This window comes from Symphodus melops (genome assembly GCF_947650265.1).
Source record: "Symphodus melops genome assembly, chromosome: 12".
NCBI lineage: Eukaryota > Metazoa > Chordata > Actinopteri > Labriformes > Labridae > Symphodus > Symphodus melops.
Window position 1 is genome coordinate 23,697,953 of NC_136702.1, and position 13,849 is coordinate 23,711,801.

Here is a 13,849-nt window from a genome sequence, read left to right on the forward strand (position 1 = left end):
ACCCTGGTTTGAATACATTTGGGGTCTTTTTTTTAAGGGGGGGGGGGACTTGACCACTAAGCCCAGTTCGGGGTTGTTTTGGATTTGCTCTCATAGTTTGCTTCAGCCTGCGGTGAGAGTCACAACTGCACTCGATAAAAGAACTTGAACCAGGTTGGAATCTTTTCCAGAGATCCTTCGATCTGAAATGTGTTTCTCAGACGACGGATCGTCAGACACTCGAGCTGCTGATCTCCCGCTGCCTGCACTCATCAGTTTGGTTTCGTTGTTATACGATGAGGTAGATAAGCCACTCCCCCCGCTCTGTGAGGAAACGCATCAAAAAAACAGGCGTCTGTTTCTGGATGCTTTCTGACCGAAGCCCTACGCAGACGTTTCTTGATACCTCATCTTATTTATCTCGTTCTCTCAGGGTCTTAATGCTGAATTTCCCGTCTTAACGAGTCGATTTCTTGAGATCTGGAGGCTGAAATGAGGTCTTCATGACATGAGTCCTTATCCACAGAGAACGCTGATTAAACGGAGTTCTATATAAATGTTAAAATTCTAACAACGAGCCCAAAGAGATGAGAGGGATTTCACTGCTGCCAGCTGAAGCAATCCAAAGGTGCCGTCCTTTAAGTTTGAATAAAGGCAGCGTTCCTCTGTCAGTCTTAAAAGGTTTGATTCCTGCAGGAGGGTCTCCCCCCCCTCCCCCCCCCCCGATCCAGAAGAACTCACCCAACAAATCAGAGTTTGATTCATTTTATTGAGTTGTGGGTTCAGTTGATGTAACGTTTGGAGGGATGATGAGCTCCTCTCTCTTTTTATTTAAACATTTATTCTAAATAAATTAAATGAAAGTAATAATGAGGTGCAGCTGATTGTGCCCGGACACGGTGAGAGACTCACACTTTGTCTTCGTCGGCTTTATTTAATGATATGAATGTACAGACGTCACATGATGTGTTTTCATTTGATGTATAGGTACTGACACACAACAGATTCCTGTCTGCACTCAGCCTTCCCCCTTTTTCTTTCTCCTGGACACTTTGACCCCGCCTCCTTTCCTTCTGATCTCGACCTCCATCCACAGCAGGCTTTAACTCAACAGCCAATCACTGTCGTCCTGTCCGGTCCTGGAAACAGAAGAGAGGGGACGCCCTGCAAACTGTTCACCATGCATGTTTCCACAGTCCTTCTTCTTTTGGTCTCTGTCGCTCATGTAATATTCAAGCCTGTATTTATATATTTTATTTGTTCTCCGATGAGGAACTGTACAGAACGTTTCTTTTGTTTACTTCCACCTGTGATAGATTTGCAACAATGTAAAGAAATTGTTTGCTCTAGAAATAAACAAAGAACTTGATGTACCTTTTTTTTCCGTCCTTCTTTTCTTGACGTCACTACGAAACAAAGATGGCCTCCACTAGTTGTTCCATGATGCTAAATGGCTGACATGGTTCTCACTCTCACTGTTTAATAAGTACAACGGTCTGTCAGGGCTTCAGCACCAGGGCAGGAGCTCGGACAAGAAGAAACGCACTCGTTATGGAGTCGGCCTGTTTTACAAAGTGGAGCTAACGGTGCAGAGATAATATCCACATGGTTTGAAGGCTGAGCTTTGACTTGTGTGTCAACTCTGAAGAAAACCTTCCTTCAGTCTCGGTGCGAGTCGTTCACCTGTTGAGCCTCAGACTGACTCGACAGCTCGTCAGTCTGAAGCGTCACATGAGGAAGCTGAGGTGTAAATATGTAACGGCTGCAGTGTGGAGAGCGAGCGTGTCCATCATGTGTGACACACTCGTGTGCTGTGAGGCCGCGGTGTAAGCTTCATGCTCGTCGACACATTTCTTCATGTTCACTGTCCAACGTGCAAGAACACATTGACAGCAGTCACACTGACGTACAGGCAGTGTTTCAAAATCAAAGCGTTGCTGGTTGGACCGCAGCTTTTTGATGAAGGCATTCTTCTGTTGTGCACATATTTAATCCATGACATGTGCAAAGTGTCTTTCTACAGTTTAAAGTTCAAACACATGACGTTGTTCAACATTAAATACCTGTCTGCCTTTTGGGGAAAAGCCTGAATAAAGGATTTTTAGACTCATGAGATTTTCAGGGAGTCTCAGCAGGTCAGTTGTGGCGCCCCCGGTGGACAAAGCTGCACATCTTCTCTCCTTGCTGATCTTGTCCTGTACTGTGTGCGGTGTTACTGGCATTCAAAATGACAGTATGGCTCCAGCTCTCTACCTGTGCGACTGAAAACTTAGGGCCAGTCAGCATTTCCAACATGGCGTCTTCCATCAATGCTTGAACACTCTGTTGTAGTTTCACTGAAGCCAAACATGACGCTGACTCTGAAGTTTGTTGAGAAAAATGTTGATGCCGATCACTCGAAGCTTGTATGTCTCTCTAGTGTTGAACCTTGTTCTGTGACCTCCGGGGGGGGGGGGGGGGGGGGGGGGGGGTCGGCCTACTGACAACAACATATCCCAGTTGTCCATCTGTTTACAAGCCCATGCGTCTGAGCGCTGAGGTGTGCTGAGCGTCAGTGTGTAAACATTAACAGACTCTCTGCAGATATCTCTGCTCCTTTTCGGGAGCTTAACAAAAATATTGGAGTCAAGCTGCAGAGCTTTGTACGCACCTTCGTTCACCTGTGTGCACAAAAAGAGATGATGTTTCTGTTTCTGTCAGTCGTGTACTCTTAACAGCAAACGCTCTTTGTAAGGGAAACTATAGCTGCCATAAAGTGACTGTAACTCAACTGATATCTTCTTTTTATGATGGGAAACATCAGAGCTTCTTTCATCTCTGTTCTTAGATATGTAGTCATGTTCACAGCTACTCCCCCCTCTCTGTGTCGCCTCCAAGCAGCCCATCTTGTTTGTTTTTCAAAGTTTACCCACAAAGATGTTTACCTACCGAGAGGTCACGAGAAGCTGCTATGAATGCATCAACCCAGCTCGACATTAGGAGTGAGGAGGTGTGCCTGCCTGCACTCTCCGCCTCTCAAAGGTCACCCAAGGTATGCTAATGATGGTCCCCGGTGACATCACAGGGGGGGGTTATAAGTAGGGAGGCAGCGGACTCTGGCTGCAAACCTCTCTGAGCTGAAGCAAGCAGGCACGCGCGTCTGTCTCCTCTTCCCTTCCTCTGGTCCTGGGATACAAGAAGACACTGAACTGGAAATTATGCTGTTCTGCCATTCCCAGCCTGAGTCCTACCACCAGCACTCTGCTAGTTACATTAGGTAAAGCACATGTCAAGACACTTTTTCACAGAGGAAAGGTTAATCCACAACAGATTGAATCAAAGTGCCACGGCAGTGAAGTGGAAGCAGTGTGGCTTCTTGTTGTTTTAGACGTGCAGATTTGCAGTGACTCCGAGGACATGAAAATGTTTAATAATTCACTTTAAAAATGCACTTCAGAATCCACATTTACACCTCAAACATAGAACATATGTCAGTGCAATGCAGCTAAATGAGCGACACTGTGTTTTGTAACGTCAACCTTTTGCACCTTTGTTCATCGGACTTAATGATTAGATAAAAGAACAATCACCTTTATTGTCGTCCACGCTCAGCCCCACGTCTCTCTACCTGGACTCTTGCAGAGAGGCTTTGGCACCCTTCTTGAAAAACGAAGAAGAGAGGCTTATGGCTGAAACCGGTGCCAAGAGGACGCCGTTCCAGTACATTCTGTGTGCAGCCACCTCACCGGCTGTAAAACAGCAGGAGGAGCGTCTCACCTATCTCAACCAAGGTAGCTATGTGGATGTGCATGTCCACTTTGACTCGATGCACTGGAGCTCATTTTGTCACGTGTAATCCAAGAAGCTGCAGGGTTGCATTAGTGCTGATGCAAGCTTTAAAAAGCCTGATGCATCTTTGGATTATTCTCCGTATCAGTGTGAACCGAAGCAGAAAACAAGTAGAGTCTGCAAAGATGTGACGTCATCTAACATCTCCTCTGTCAGCAACAGTTTAACCTCTCCAAATGAACAACAGAACTTCTCTTTGCTTTCTCTGACAGTCACATCTTTGGACATTATGCACATGCTCTGAATCATTGGATGCAAAAAGAGGCCACAATAAAAACAAAACATTCAACAACTGATGAACTAAAACACAAAGGATTCTGTCTGAATTTTATTAGAAATAGACTTTAAATGAAAATATTTTATTTACTCAGAAAGACGTTATTCTGACTGACATTTTTCCTGATACTAAAACATTGACATAAAAAACCTTTTAGGGATAGTTTACATTTGGCGCCCCCTGTGGACAACAGTAGTATACGCAGCGTTTTGCCGATCTCGCTGCGGCTGGCCTTTGCATTTGTTTTGAAAGGATTCAGATTTGACGGATTCGTAGAGATGACAGAATCGAAGTCGTTCACTAAAAAAGAACCGCTTCATGACAAAACAAGTAATTAAACGATTACAAAGATTTTTGTCGAAGCTTTTGTAGCATCACAACTCGATTAGATGTTTTGTCATTTGCAAGCTTTTTTACTATTATGGCCTCGTTTTACTTCCGCAGACTTCCTGCCGATTGTCGCTCATGATCAAGTACCGTGCAGACGACGCTGTTCACATAAATACAAACAAAGCTTTCTACTGTATAATACCTGTTTTAAATAAAGTTTGAATTGGGACTTGAAAAGCATTGCAATGATTCAGCGTTGACCTTGTTCTTTGGATTTGTGCAACATGAGCTCCTAAATGTGTCAGCTTGGATCTTTTTAATCTGACGTCTTGTCTTCACTTCTCAGCTCTGATAAATCGTTCTTCCCTCCCAACTAAACCCTTCTGATTATTTACGCCTCTCTTGTTGAACTCAGTGACATTTCTTGGTGTGATTTGTTTACTCTTACTGATCTACTAGTTTCCCTGCTTATCTGCTGTTATCTGCTAATTTGGTTGGGTCAAAAAATTATGTAATCATTCTTTTAAAAAAAAAAAATGTGTCAATGGGCTAAGATTTACATCGCCGTGTAAACAAAGGCAACGAATGTTTCACCAGCATGATTACTTATCACTGTGATGGTGAAGAAGCTCCGATAGTCCCAGGAGAGGATGAGAGAGTCGATCTTTATGGTCACTCATAAAGATAACGTAAACATGAAGAGGACATCATGAAAACAAGAGTGAAAAACACACACACAAAAAAAAAGCTAAATTAGGCAAATAAAAAATTCTAGAATGTTTTTGCTGATTCAAATTTTTTTAAAATTAATGAAAACCTCCTAAATTTTACAGTTTTTTAAAAAGAATTCTGCCTTTTATTTTATTTATTTTTTTGTAGAACTTTTTTCTGAGAATCGAAGCATCTTAACGATAATTTTCAGACTTTCAATTGGATCTTTTTATTGATTTAATTTATTTTTAATATTTCATTTTATTGATGATTGATGTTTCTGATTCAGGATTCTTAAGTTAAAACACGTGTACTTTTTTAGAAAGGAGAATTTGATCTTTTTTCAAGTGAAAATTTGAAATTCTGAATTAAAAAACTTAGAAATCTTTCAAATGTGTCCTCTAGATATTGTTAACGTGTTCGATGGCATTTCTTACAGTATGAAGTTTCATCGTCTCTGGCCTTTATTTCCTGACTTAACGTTTTCTTTTTTAAATGATTTACATTATATTTGATTTATATTAATTTCTATCTCCACTGCCCCTTCTTTTTTCTGATTGACTCATTTCCCGTTTTTATAAAGTTTTAATCAGGTTTTTCTTAATGTTTTAAAATGTAGGTCAGTCCTACGAAATCCGTATGCTAAACAGAAAACTAGTGGAGTATACAGATATAAGCAGCAAATATGTAAAGGTAGGTGTAAGGCACCGTGTGTGTGTTTATATGTGACCTCTCTCTCTCTCTCTCTTCTTTCTCCTCTCGATGTTTTGATGTGTTCACTGTGCTGGTTTGTCACAGGTCTCTCGACCCTCCCTTGGTGGAGTGTGCACCGTGAAGAGCTCGGTACTATCACCCAAACTTTCCCTTTTCCTGTTTCCTCAAATGAACAAACCCTGCATACACACACAACTTGTCTTCACTTCACAATAAACACACTCTGCGTGGTTCATGCTGGCTCCTCTGGAGCTCCTCATACACACACACACACACACACACACACACACACACACACACACACACACACACATCCTGAAAATGTATGATGTGAGGACAGCACATGATCTTTCTCAGGCCTCGTGTCCACCTGGCGTTTTTTTTCTCTCGCTGAGGGTTTGCATCAAGCGTTTGAGCTTAGAAACCTCATCCATCCTGTCTCCATGGCAACGGTCTATTAAAAACGGCCGCTGTATAAACAACACTGCTCTGTTGGTGTCTTTACTACAGCTTTGGTTTTACTCCAGCAGACACTGAGCTAAGATGGATGTGGGTACACGACACGATACATAGGAGGTCCACAAAAAAAAAAAGGGGGGGGGCCACATCATAGCTACATTTGACGTTGGTGACGCCAACAGCGACTTTCTGAATAGTTGAATGATTTTTTACCTTCAGCGCTCGGAGCGGCCGCACAAAAAAAGGGGAAGCTCTCAGAAAAAAAGACGCAGAGTGCTGCGCCAGGTGAACACAAGGCTGTGTTCGGCTTCCTTAAAGATAATTCCTCTCATACCACGTACATATACGATGACCTTTCAGAAGGGACTCCTTCACTGCAGAGACATTTGTGAACACACTCATTAAGGGCAGGGAGGGACAGTCTCAGTCATATATTTCTTCTGTGTGGGTGCATCCGCTCGCCATGTCTCCGTGGTCAGGCTGCCATCGCCTTCACTGAGACGCTAATGCTAGCAGTAGCATCCTGGAAACACAAGAATCCTGAAACAGGTGGCTCCTCTGCAAACACCTGACGTCCCGGGTCCAGGGCTTTTTAAAGTTCTGAGGCTCACGCATGCATGCTCCCTGCCCCATAAATGTGCCAGTGGTGGGCTCCATGTTTTTACAGGCTGTTAACCCAATCTGCTGATGTGTCACCACGGCGGGCAGGTTTTTTTTAAGACTGGCTCGAAAGGGAGCAGAGTACTAAAAGGAAAGATCATGAGACCAGGAGACCCTTTAAAGTCCCAATCTGATCCTGAGAGAAGCTTTCTGCACGCTGACATATTTATTCAATCACACATCGATACGAAGGCAGCGTCAAAACATTTCAGTGTATTTAAATACAAACAGAGAGGGGGCCTTAATTTTCCATCAGCCAATCAGATTGATAATCCATTCTGCTGTTTGTTCGGTGACTTTGTAAAAACACTTTGAATGTCACCAAACCAGACGTTATAAAGTGCTCACAGATCCCATTGGATGATGGCCTTGTACTCGTGCATGTGGAGGCCCTGATTCGTAGGCAGGACGTCAGTGTGTGTGCCTCATCGTCCTGATGGACGTGTGCAGATGCTCTTTAAAGAATGACCTGTGTATGTTCTATCGGTTCATAGAGGGGAACGTTTTCACACTTTGCCCAGCAGTCCAGCTGTTCGGCTGTGTGTGACGGCGGCCCCGCTCAGGCTGTCGCTGCCCTCTGGCCTAAACGCCTGCTCCTGCCTCTTCACAGAGCATCGTTCGAGTGGTGTTTCATGACCGTCGACTGCAGTATATGGAGCACCAGCAGCTGGAAGGATGGAGGTGGAACAGACCCGGGGACCGGATCTTGGATATAGGTGAGAGAACTTTATAAAAGACAGACTCACCAAAGATCCCTGATCAAGCATTATTAACGTCCAAAGTGTTGACATTTATTTGGTCAAGGCCCGTCCTGGTGTCCTTTGCAACTTTTCCCAGTATCAGTCTTAGCTCAACTTCTTTCAGTATGCACTTTATGGCAGAGACAAACATCAGGGCAAGTCCAGGACCAGGACCAGGACCAGGACCAGGGCCAGGCACTGAGAAAATGAATGTAAACCGTCTGACTGATTGTTTGCAGATATCCCGTTGTCAGTGGGAGTAATGGAGCCTCGATCTCACCCTCTGCACCTCAACACCGTCGAGTTTCTCTGGGATCCTGTGAAGAACGCTTCTGTTTTCATCCAGGTACAATTTAAAGAGAAATCTCTGGAGAAACATTTCAAAGCCGAACCCTTCACAATAAACGACCCCTCTCTGCCGTCGACTTCTCAGGTCAACTGCATTAGCACCGAGTTCACCCCGAGGAAGCATGGCGGGGAGAAGGGAGTCCCCTTTCGTATCCAGGTGGACACGTTTACCATCAATGAACACAGGGAATACATGGAGCACGTCCACTCTTCCAGCTGCCAGGTCAAAGTGTTCAAGGTAAGACGCTTTCATCCTGTACCTGCTGTATCAACCACAAGGCACGCCGTCCATCATAAACACACCTTCACATGTTTACAACTGGATTTCTTCTTCTTCGTGTCTGTCTTTTTTGGCAGCCGAAAGGAGCCGATCGCAAACTGAAGACGGACAGGGAAAAGATCGCTAAAAAGACGCCTCAGGAAAGAGAAAAGTATCAACTGTCCCACGAGACCACCGTGCTGAAAGAGGTGTGTCTCAGTCCACGTTACATAACGGCTCCGAGCTCAGAGGGCGCTTTGTTTGCTCTCTCTGTAATCTTTTTGACCCCACAGATACACTCTTGTCTTGTGTGGAAGTTTATGTAATCTCCTCAGCGCTGAAGCTACAAAATAATGGATTTATGTTTGACTTTGCTTCACCTGCCAGTCAGAAAAGGTTCCTTCACTCTTTAAACCGGGGCTAGAGGTCTGACTGTTAATGTGTTGCTTTGCCTGTTTTGAGTCCTTCCTTCAGAAGCGTGCTGAGCTCTGTCAATGATTGAGACCCCAGATGTGACTTTTAGTTAGTCTTTGGAAATCAAGTGACTCAGCAGATTCTCTGAGGTGTAAAACCTCCAAAAGTCAGAGATGGAAAAAAGTGATCCTTTTTTTTTTTTTTTTTCAAAGCATTCAAAAGTCTTCATTCAAAGACTGCACAGGTAAAACTGGGATGGCGCCCCCTGGTGACCAACTTCTACCTCTTTACTGTTTGTAGATGTTGTCCTGTAAATGTAGACCGAGCAGCAGTGCTTTCAGGCAGTACAAGTAGTAACACACTGTTGAAGTAATCAGTGTAGCACACAAAGGTCTATCGCTCATATCATTCATAAAATCCAACAGGATGAGTTATTACTCCGCCCCCACACACACACACACACACACACACACACACACACACACACACACACACACACTGTAAAGTGTGTGCCGATAAGGACATTGACTTTATCAGCACTTTTTGTATCAGGATGTAAACATGTTGATTTCTGCCGTCAATAGTATGGGGGGGGGGGGGGGGGAATGAGCCTTAGACCTCTGTCTAACTGTGCATCGATAATTAGTAATCAAACTCTTCTTTGCTTCTTTGTTCTTTCTCTGCCTCCTCTACCAAGTGTTCTCCTTGGCCTGATGCTCTAAACTTTACCAACCACAGCAGCAGCAACGCTCCATCACCAGTTTACCACAGCTCCCCGACATCCTGCAGCTTCACTGATGGGTGAGTCAGCATTCAAGCACAGCGTCACCATACGTGTTCTGCAAGCGACCATTTTGTTTTGTCCTGTAGACCTGTAGACCTGTAGTCCTGTAGTCCTGTAGACCTGTAGACCTGTAGTCCTGTAGACCTGGAGACCTGTAGTCCTGTAGACCTGTACACCTGTAGACCTGTAGACCTGTAGACCTGTAGACCTGCAGACCTTTGAACACTGGTGAAGTTTGTAACTCGTCTATTGTCTGGCTTAGTTTCAGGAGATTTCTTGGTTTCATTCTTGGCAGTGTACGACGTAAATTATCTTTCTATGCTTCGGTTAAAAGGTGAATTTTGTTAGTTTGTCTGTTTGCTGTGAGGAGAATAATGTAACTTTAGTCATTAAGAGCAAAAAAAAAAAAAGTAAGGTCTTCGGTTTAAACAAGCCAAAAGTCCCCGTACACAGGTGTGAGATTACAGAGGCAACAGCTCCCTCTATGGGTGCTCACCAGTGCGTGCGTGATCTGTAAACACAGCTGAAGACAAAAATGTATTTTAAAATGTAATGGACAGATGACACACTCAACCAATCACCTGTTCTTTCCTCCTCATGTTGCATGTTTTTAAAGGAACTGTTCTCCAAACCAGCAGGGGGAGCTGCTCATGCCCAGCTGTTCAGATGTAAGTAACAGTAAAACAGTGTGGTGTTAATGTTGCTCTCTTATTCCTTTTAGGCCATTATTTGGAGACAGTGGGTGCTGTGCTGCTATACTCATTTCAAGGGCTCTTCTTCTTTTTGACATGTAGCACCTTCTGCCCACGACCTCGCTGCAGGACGCTCAGCAGTGGCTTCACCATCACAGGTTCTCGCCTTTCTCACGGCTCTTCTCCAACTTCTCAGGTAACTGAGGGCCAAAAAATATATATCAAAATCCATGGGACTTTTATTCAGTACTAACTGACTCACTAATTCAGTGATGAAATGCAGGAAATGATCTGTTGTTGTTGCAGGTGCAGATCTGTTGAGGATGAGCAAAGAAGATTTGATCCAGATCTGTGGCCCTGCTGATGGTATCCGTCTTTTTAACACCATGAAAGGAAGGTGAGGCATTACTCTTAACACACCGCTCATTCTCTTTAGTGCTGGGCTTGTTGTTTTATTAGAAACTCACACTGCCAACTACTGGACTGGCATGTGCATTACAGCTTTATCAGTGTTTTTTTTTGTGGATGTGTGCACTTTTATAAAAACATCTTCAGTGGATCGTTCTTTTGTAAACGTGGCCTCGAGAAAAACAAGTCTGTCAGTGTTAGTGGGAGACGGACTAATGCAAAAGTCATTACCTCCATGCAAACTGTTCACATCTGTGTGTTGTTGTTCTTAACAGATAATATGACAAACAGTGATATAATGAATGGAAACATACATTAATAACACCGTTTATACCAAACGTTTAAAAGACAAGTGTAGCTTGGGTTCTGTTTCGGTGAACAACAAGACACACAATCCATCTTGTGTGGCGTTGACTCGTGTTGTACCTCGCACTCTGCTCGTACCTCTCAGGTGTATGCAGCCCCGCCTGACTATCTACGTGTGTCAGCAGCAGGCCAGAAATCAAACTCCCACCAAACCAGGCGGTGGAGACGGTGAGTGAAGCCAAACACCTGGAAGCAGTCAAATACAGCAGCTCTACAAAGCTCATGATACAGAAGAAAGGTTGATTGTCATCATGTTCATACTTGAGGTCACTAAAGTTCAAACACACGTCACTTTTAAAATCACGTTTCTTAAAGGCGAGGTTGATCATTTTCTCCTGATCCACTTTTTAAGATTTTAGTTGAAATTGTCTTTAGGTCCTGTCAGAAATGAATAACTCATGTTCTCTGAAAAAGGAAAATCTGTCACCTGTAGCAGTTCAGCCAATCACAGCCTCCCTGTCTCTCTGCTCCTTCTCTACCACTTGTTTGAGTTTGTCATTTTGCTGTTGTGAGTACTAAAATAAACCTTTTGTTTACACGTATGGTGATAAAGTTCAGTGTGTGCTTACCCCTGAATGAGTCATGAGATGATGTAATCACCTTATGGACCAATGGCGCTAGTGCATGTAAGCGAGGGGCGTGGCTTAAGAGGGAGCACAGAATGAGATTCAGAATCGTACATTTACACATACGAGGAATTTGTCTTGGTGTATTGGTGCAAAAATAAAAAAACAGTTCAAATACATAATTAGACTGAATAGTAATTACTTAAATAAAGTCAAATAGAATATAAGAAGCAATTACCAATAACATTGAAAACAATGTCAATTATAAAAAATAATAAAAAACACAATGGGTACAAGGGTGCATGAAAATAAATGTAAGGTCCAGTAATTGTTAATGTAAGGCATAAAAAAGAAACTGTGATGTGCTCTGAGTGAACCTGAACAGAGGGGAGGGGTGCAGATGGAGCATGGGGGGAATGCTACTTTCAAATTCATAAGAGTTTTTAAAACTGACCGACCCTGCCTTTAATTAAATCTGAACTTTTAACACAAAAAGATCTGATCACATTTATTGCACCGACTTGTATCGGTCTATTTGAACACACTTTATTATCATTTCTAATATTTCAAACGGGTGATCGTGTCTTTGAGAGTTTCTGAAAAATGTTCTGGAGACAAATTAACTGTAGCTGTGACAATATTTGTCTTTACAAGAGAATATCAATAAAATTCAAAGTGACACGTGGAGTCACATTGACTTGTGTCCTTAAGTTTCCTCTCTCTCTCCTCTCTGCAGTCTACCACGCTCTGTACCTGGAGGAGCTCACACTGCTGGACCTGTCTGAAAAGATCGCCATGCTGTACAGCATCACTCCACAGCAAATCACACACATCTACAGACAAAACCCCTCCGGCATTCACGTGCTAGTGTCCGACGAGGTAACTTGACATAAAGGCTCGAAGGAAAAAAAAAAAGGCCCAAAAATATATTTAGAAATAAACAAAACATTTGGAGAGAAAAGAGACAGACTCTCAGGTGGAACAAATTCCACCTGTCCTTCCAGCGTTGATTAGCAAGCTTAAAACAGAACCTGTGGAAGGCTGGTTGGACGGATAACTTCGGTTTAATGATGACGATGATGATGATTTGGAAATGCAAATAAGATGTCAACATTCATCCATTCATTCTCCTCAGATGGTTCAGAACTTTAAGGAGGAAACGAGCTTCATCCTCAGCACTATAAGGGGTAAAAACTGTCAACCTTATATTTCCTGAGTGGCCGAGCTTTGGGAGTTTCACTGATCTTTCACCGTTTTGTTCTCGTTCCCAGATGGAAGCACAGACGGCTACCACGTTGTATTGAAATGACCAACAGACGCTCAGCAGGTGCCACGTTTCACCAGTGGAAGTGTGCAGAATACATTTCAGTAAAAGAAGAATATCAGAGTTTGTAGCTTCAGCCCTTTTTCTCAAACATTTTTGGAATCAGATCATGTTTGCATGGAATTTGGGAATGCAAACTTGTCAATCCATTTTGGGACAAAGTCAAGGAACACTTGGGTAAGGGGGTTGGATATGACGATACCTAAGTCATCAAGGATCTGCCTGTGAGAGGATCAAACTGAATTGACTTGTTGTGATAAACGTTGGGATGAAACTGCTACAGGTTATGGAAAAGTACGTACGTCACCCCCACAATTTAAGCAATGGATGGAACTTATGTCAGAAATTGTGTCTGATGAACAAGTGTTACCAAGACTCAATAATGAAGGGGAGACTTTCCACAGGTTATGGGGCCACTTTTTTTGTTTGAACGCGTAGTACCATTGGTGGATGGTAATAATAGAGATGTTGTACTGTGTATTCTTTAGTCATTGAACTGTTGTTTTGGTTCCAACTACGTCCTCAGTTGGGACTTTGGGCGTACTGATGTACAACAACAATGCTGTCCATTTTGTTTGTTGAATGTCGAATTAAAATAAAAAGTTGGATTACAAAAAAAATATTTTGGAATCAGTCCGTAACGCCTGAGAAGTAACCCCGGAGGGTAAACATGTTTTATCATGTCCATTAAAAAAGATGTTTTTCCAAAGTACAGGCTCGGATACTTCTTGTAAATGTCTGACAATAATACAGAAAACTTCCTTTAACCACAGAGTGGGATGCTTTTTTCCCAAACCAGAAACAACCATTTCATTCATCTTAAGGCCTTCACAATCCACAGATGGAAATGTTTTCTTTATCATGCAGCAGCTAAGTTTGTGCTGCCTTGATCAGTTAGTTAGTTTTATTGAGCAGCTTTTAAATGCTCTAAATGTTAAATTTACTCCTTTATACCTGCTTACATTTATTGTTTTATGAAAGAAAAGTATG

At 42.9% G+C, this 13,849-nt stretch overlaps 2 protein-coding genes across 2 annotated transcripts in view; both read left to right on the top strand.

Moving 5' to 3' along the window:
• The window catches only part of clasp1a (cytoplasmic linker associated protein 1a), a gene marked incomplete at its 3' end in the record, with an annotated part of 57,474 nt that extends 57,034 nt beyond the window's left edge, over positions 1–440 (top strand). The window contains 1 exon segment of the mRNA XM_079357994.1: positions 413–440. Coding sequence (XP_079214120.1) covers positions 413–440 — 28 coding nt within the window.
• A 2,693-nt stretch (positions 441–3,133) lies between these two features.
• Positions 3,134–13,119, top strand: tfcp2l1 (transcription factor CP2-like 1). The gene is made up of 15 exons (XM_079357041.1): positions 3,134–3,235; positions 3,571–3,749; positions 5,745–5,818; positions 7,569–7,674; positions 7,938–8,044; positions 8,132–8,284; positions 8,404–8,514; positions 9,417–9,520; positions 10,120–10,171; positions 10,298–10,391; positions 10,502–10,592; positions 11,055–11,137; positions 12,272–12,414; positions 12,671–12,722; positions 12,807–13,119. Exons 1-15 carry the CDS (start codon positions 3,177–3,179, stop codon positions 12,842–12,844), a joined length of 1,446 nt encoding a protein of 481 aa, XP_079213167.1. The 5' UTR covers positions 3,134–3,176; the 3' UTR covers positions 12,845–13,119.
• The last annotated feature ends 730 nt before the right edge of the window (positions 13,120–13,849 follow it).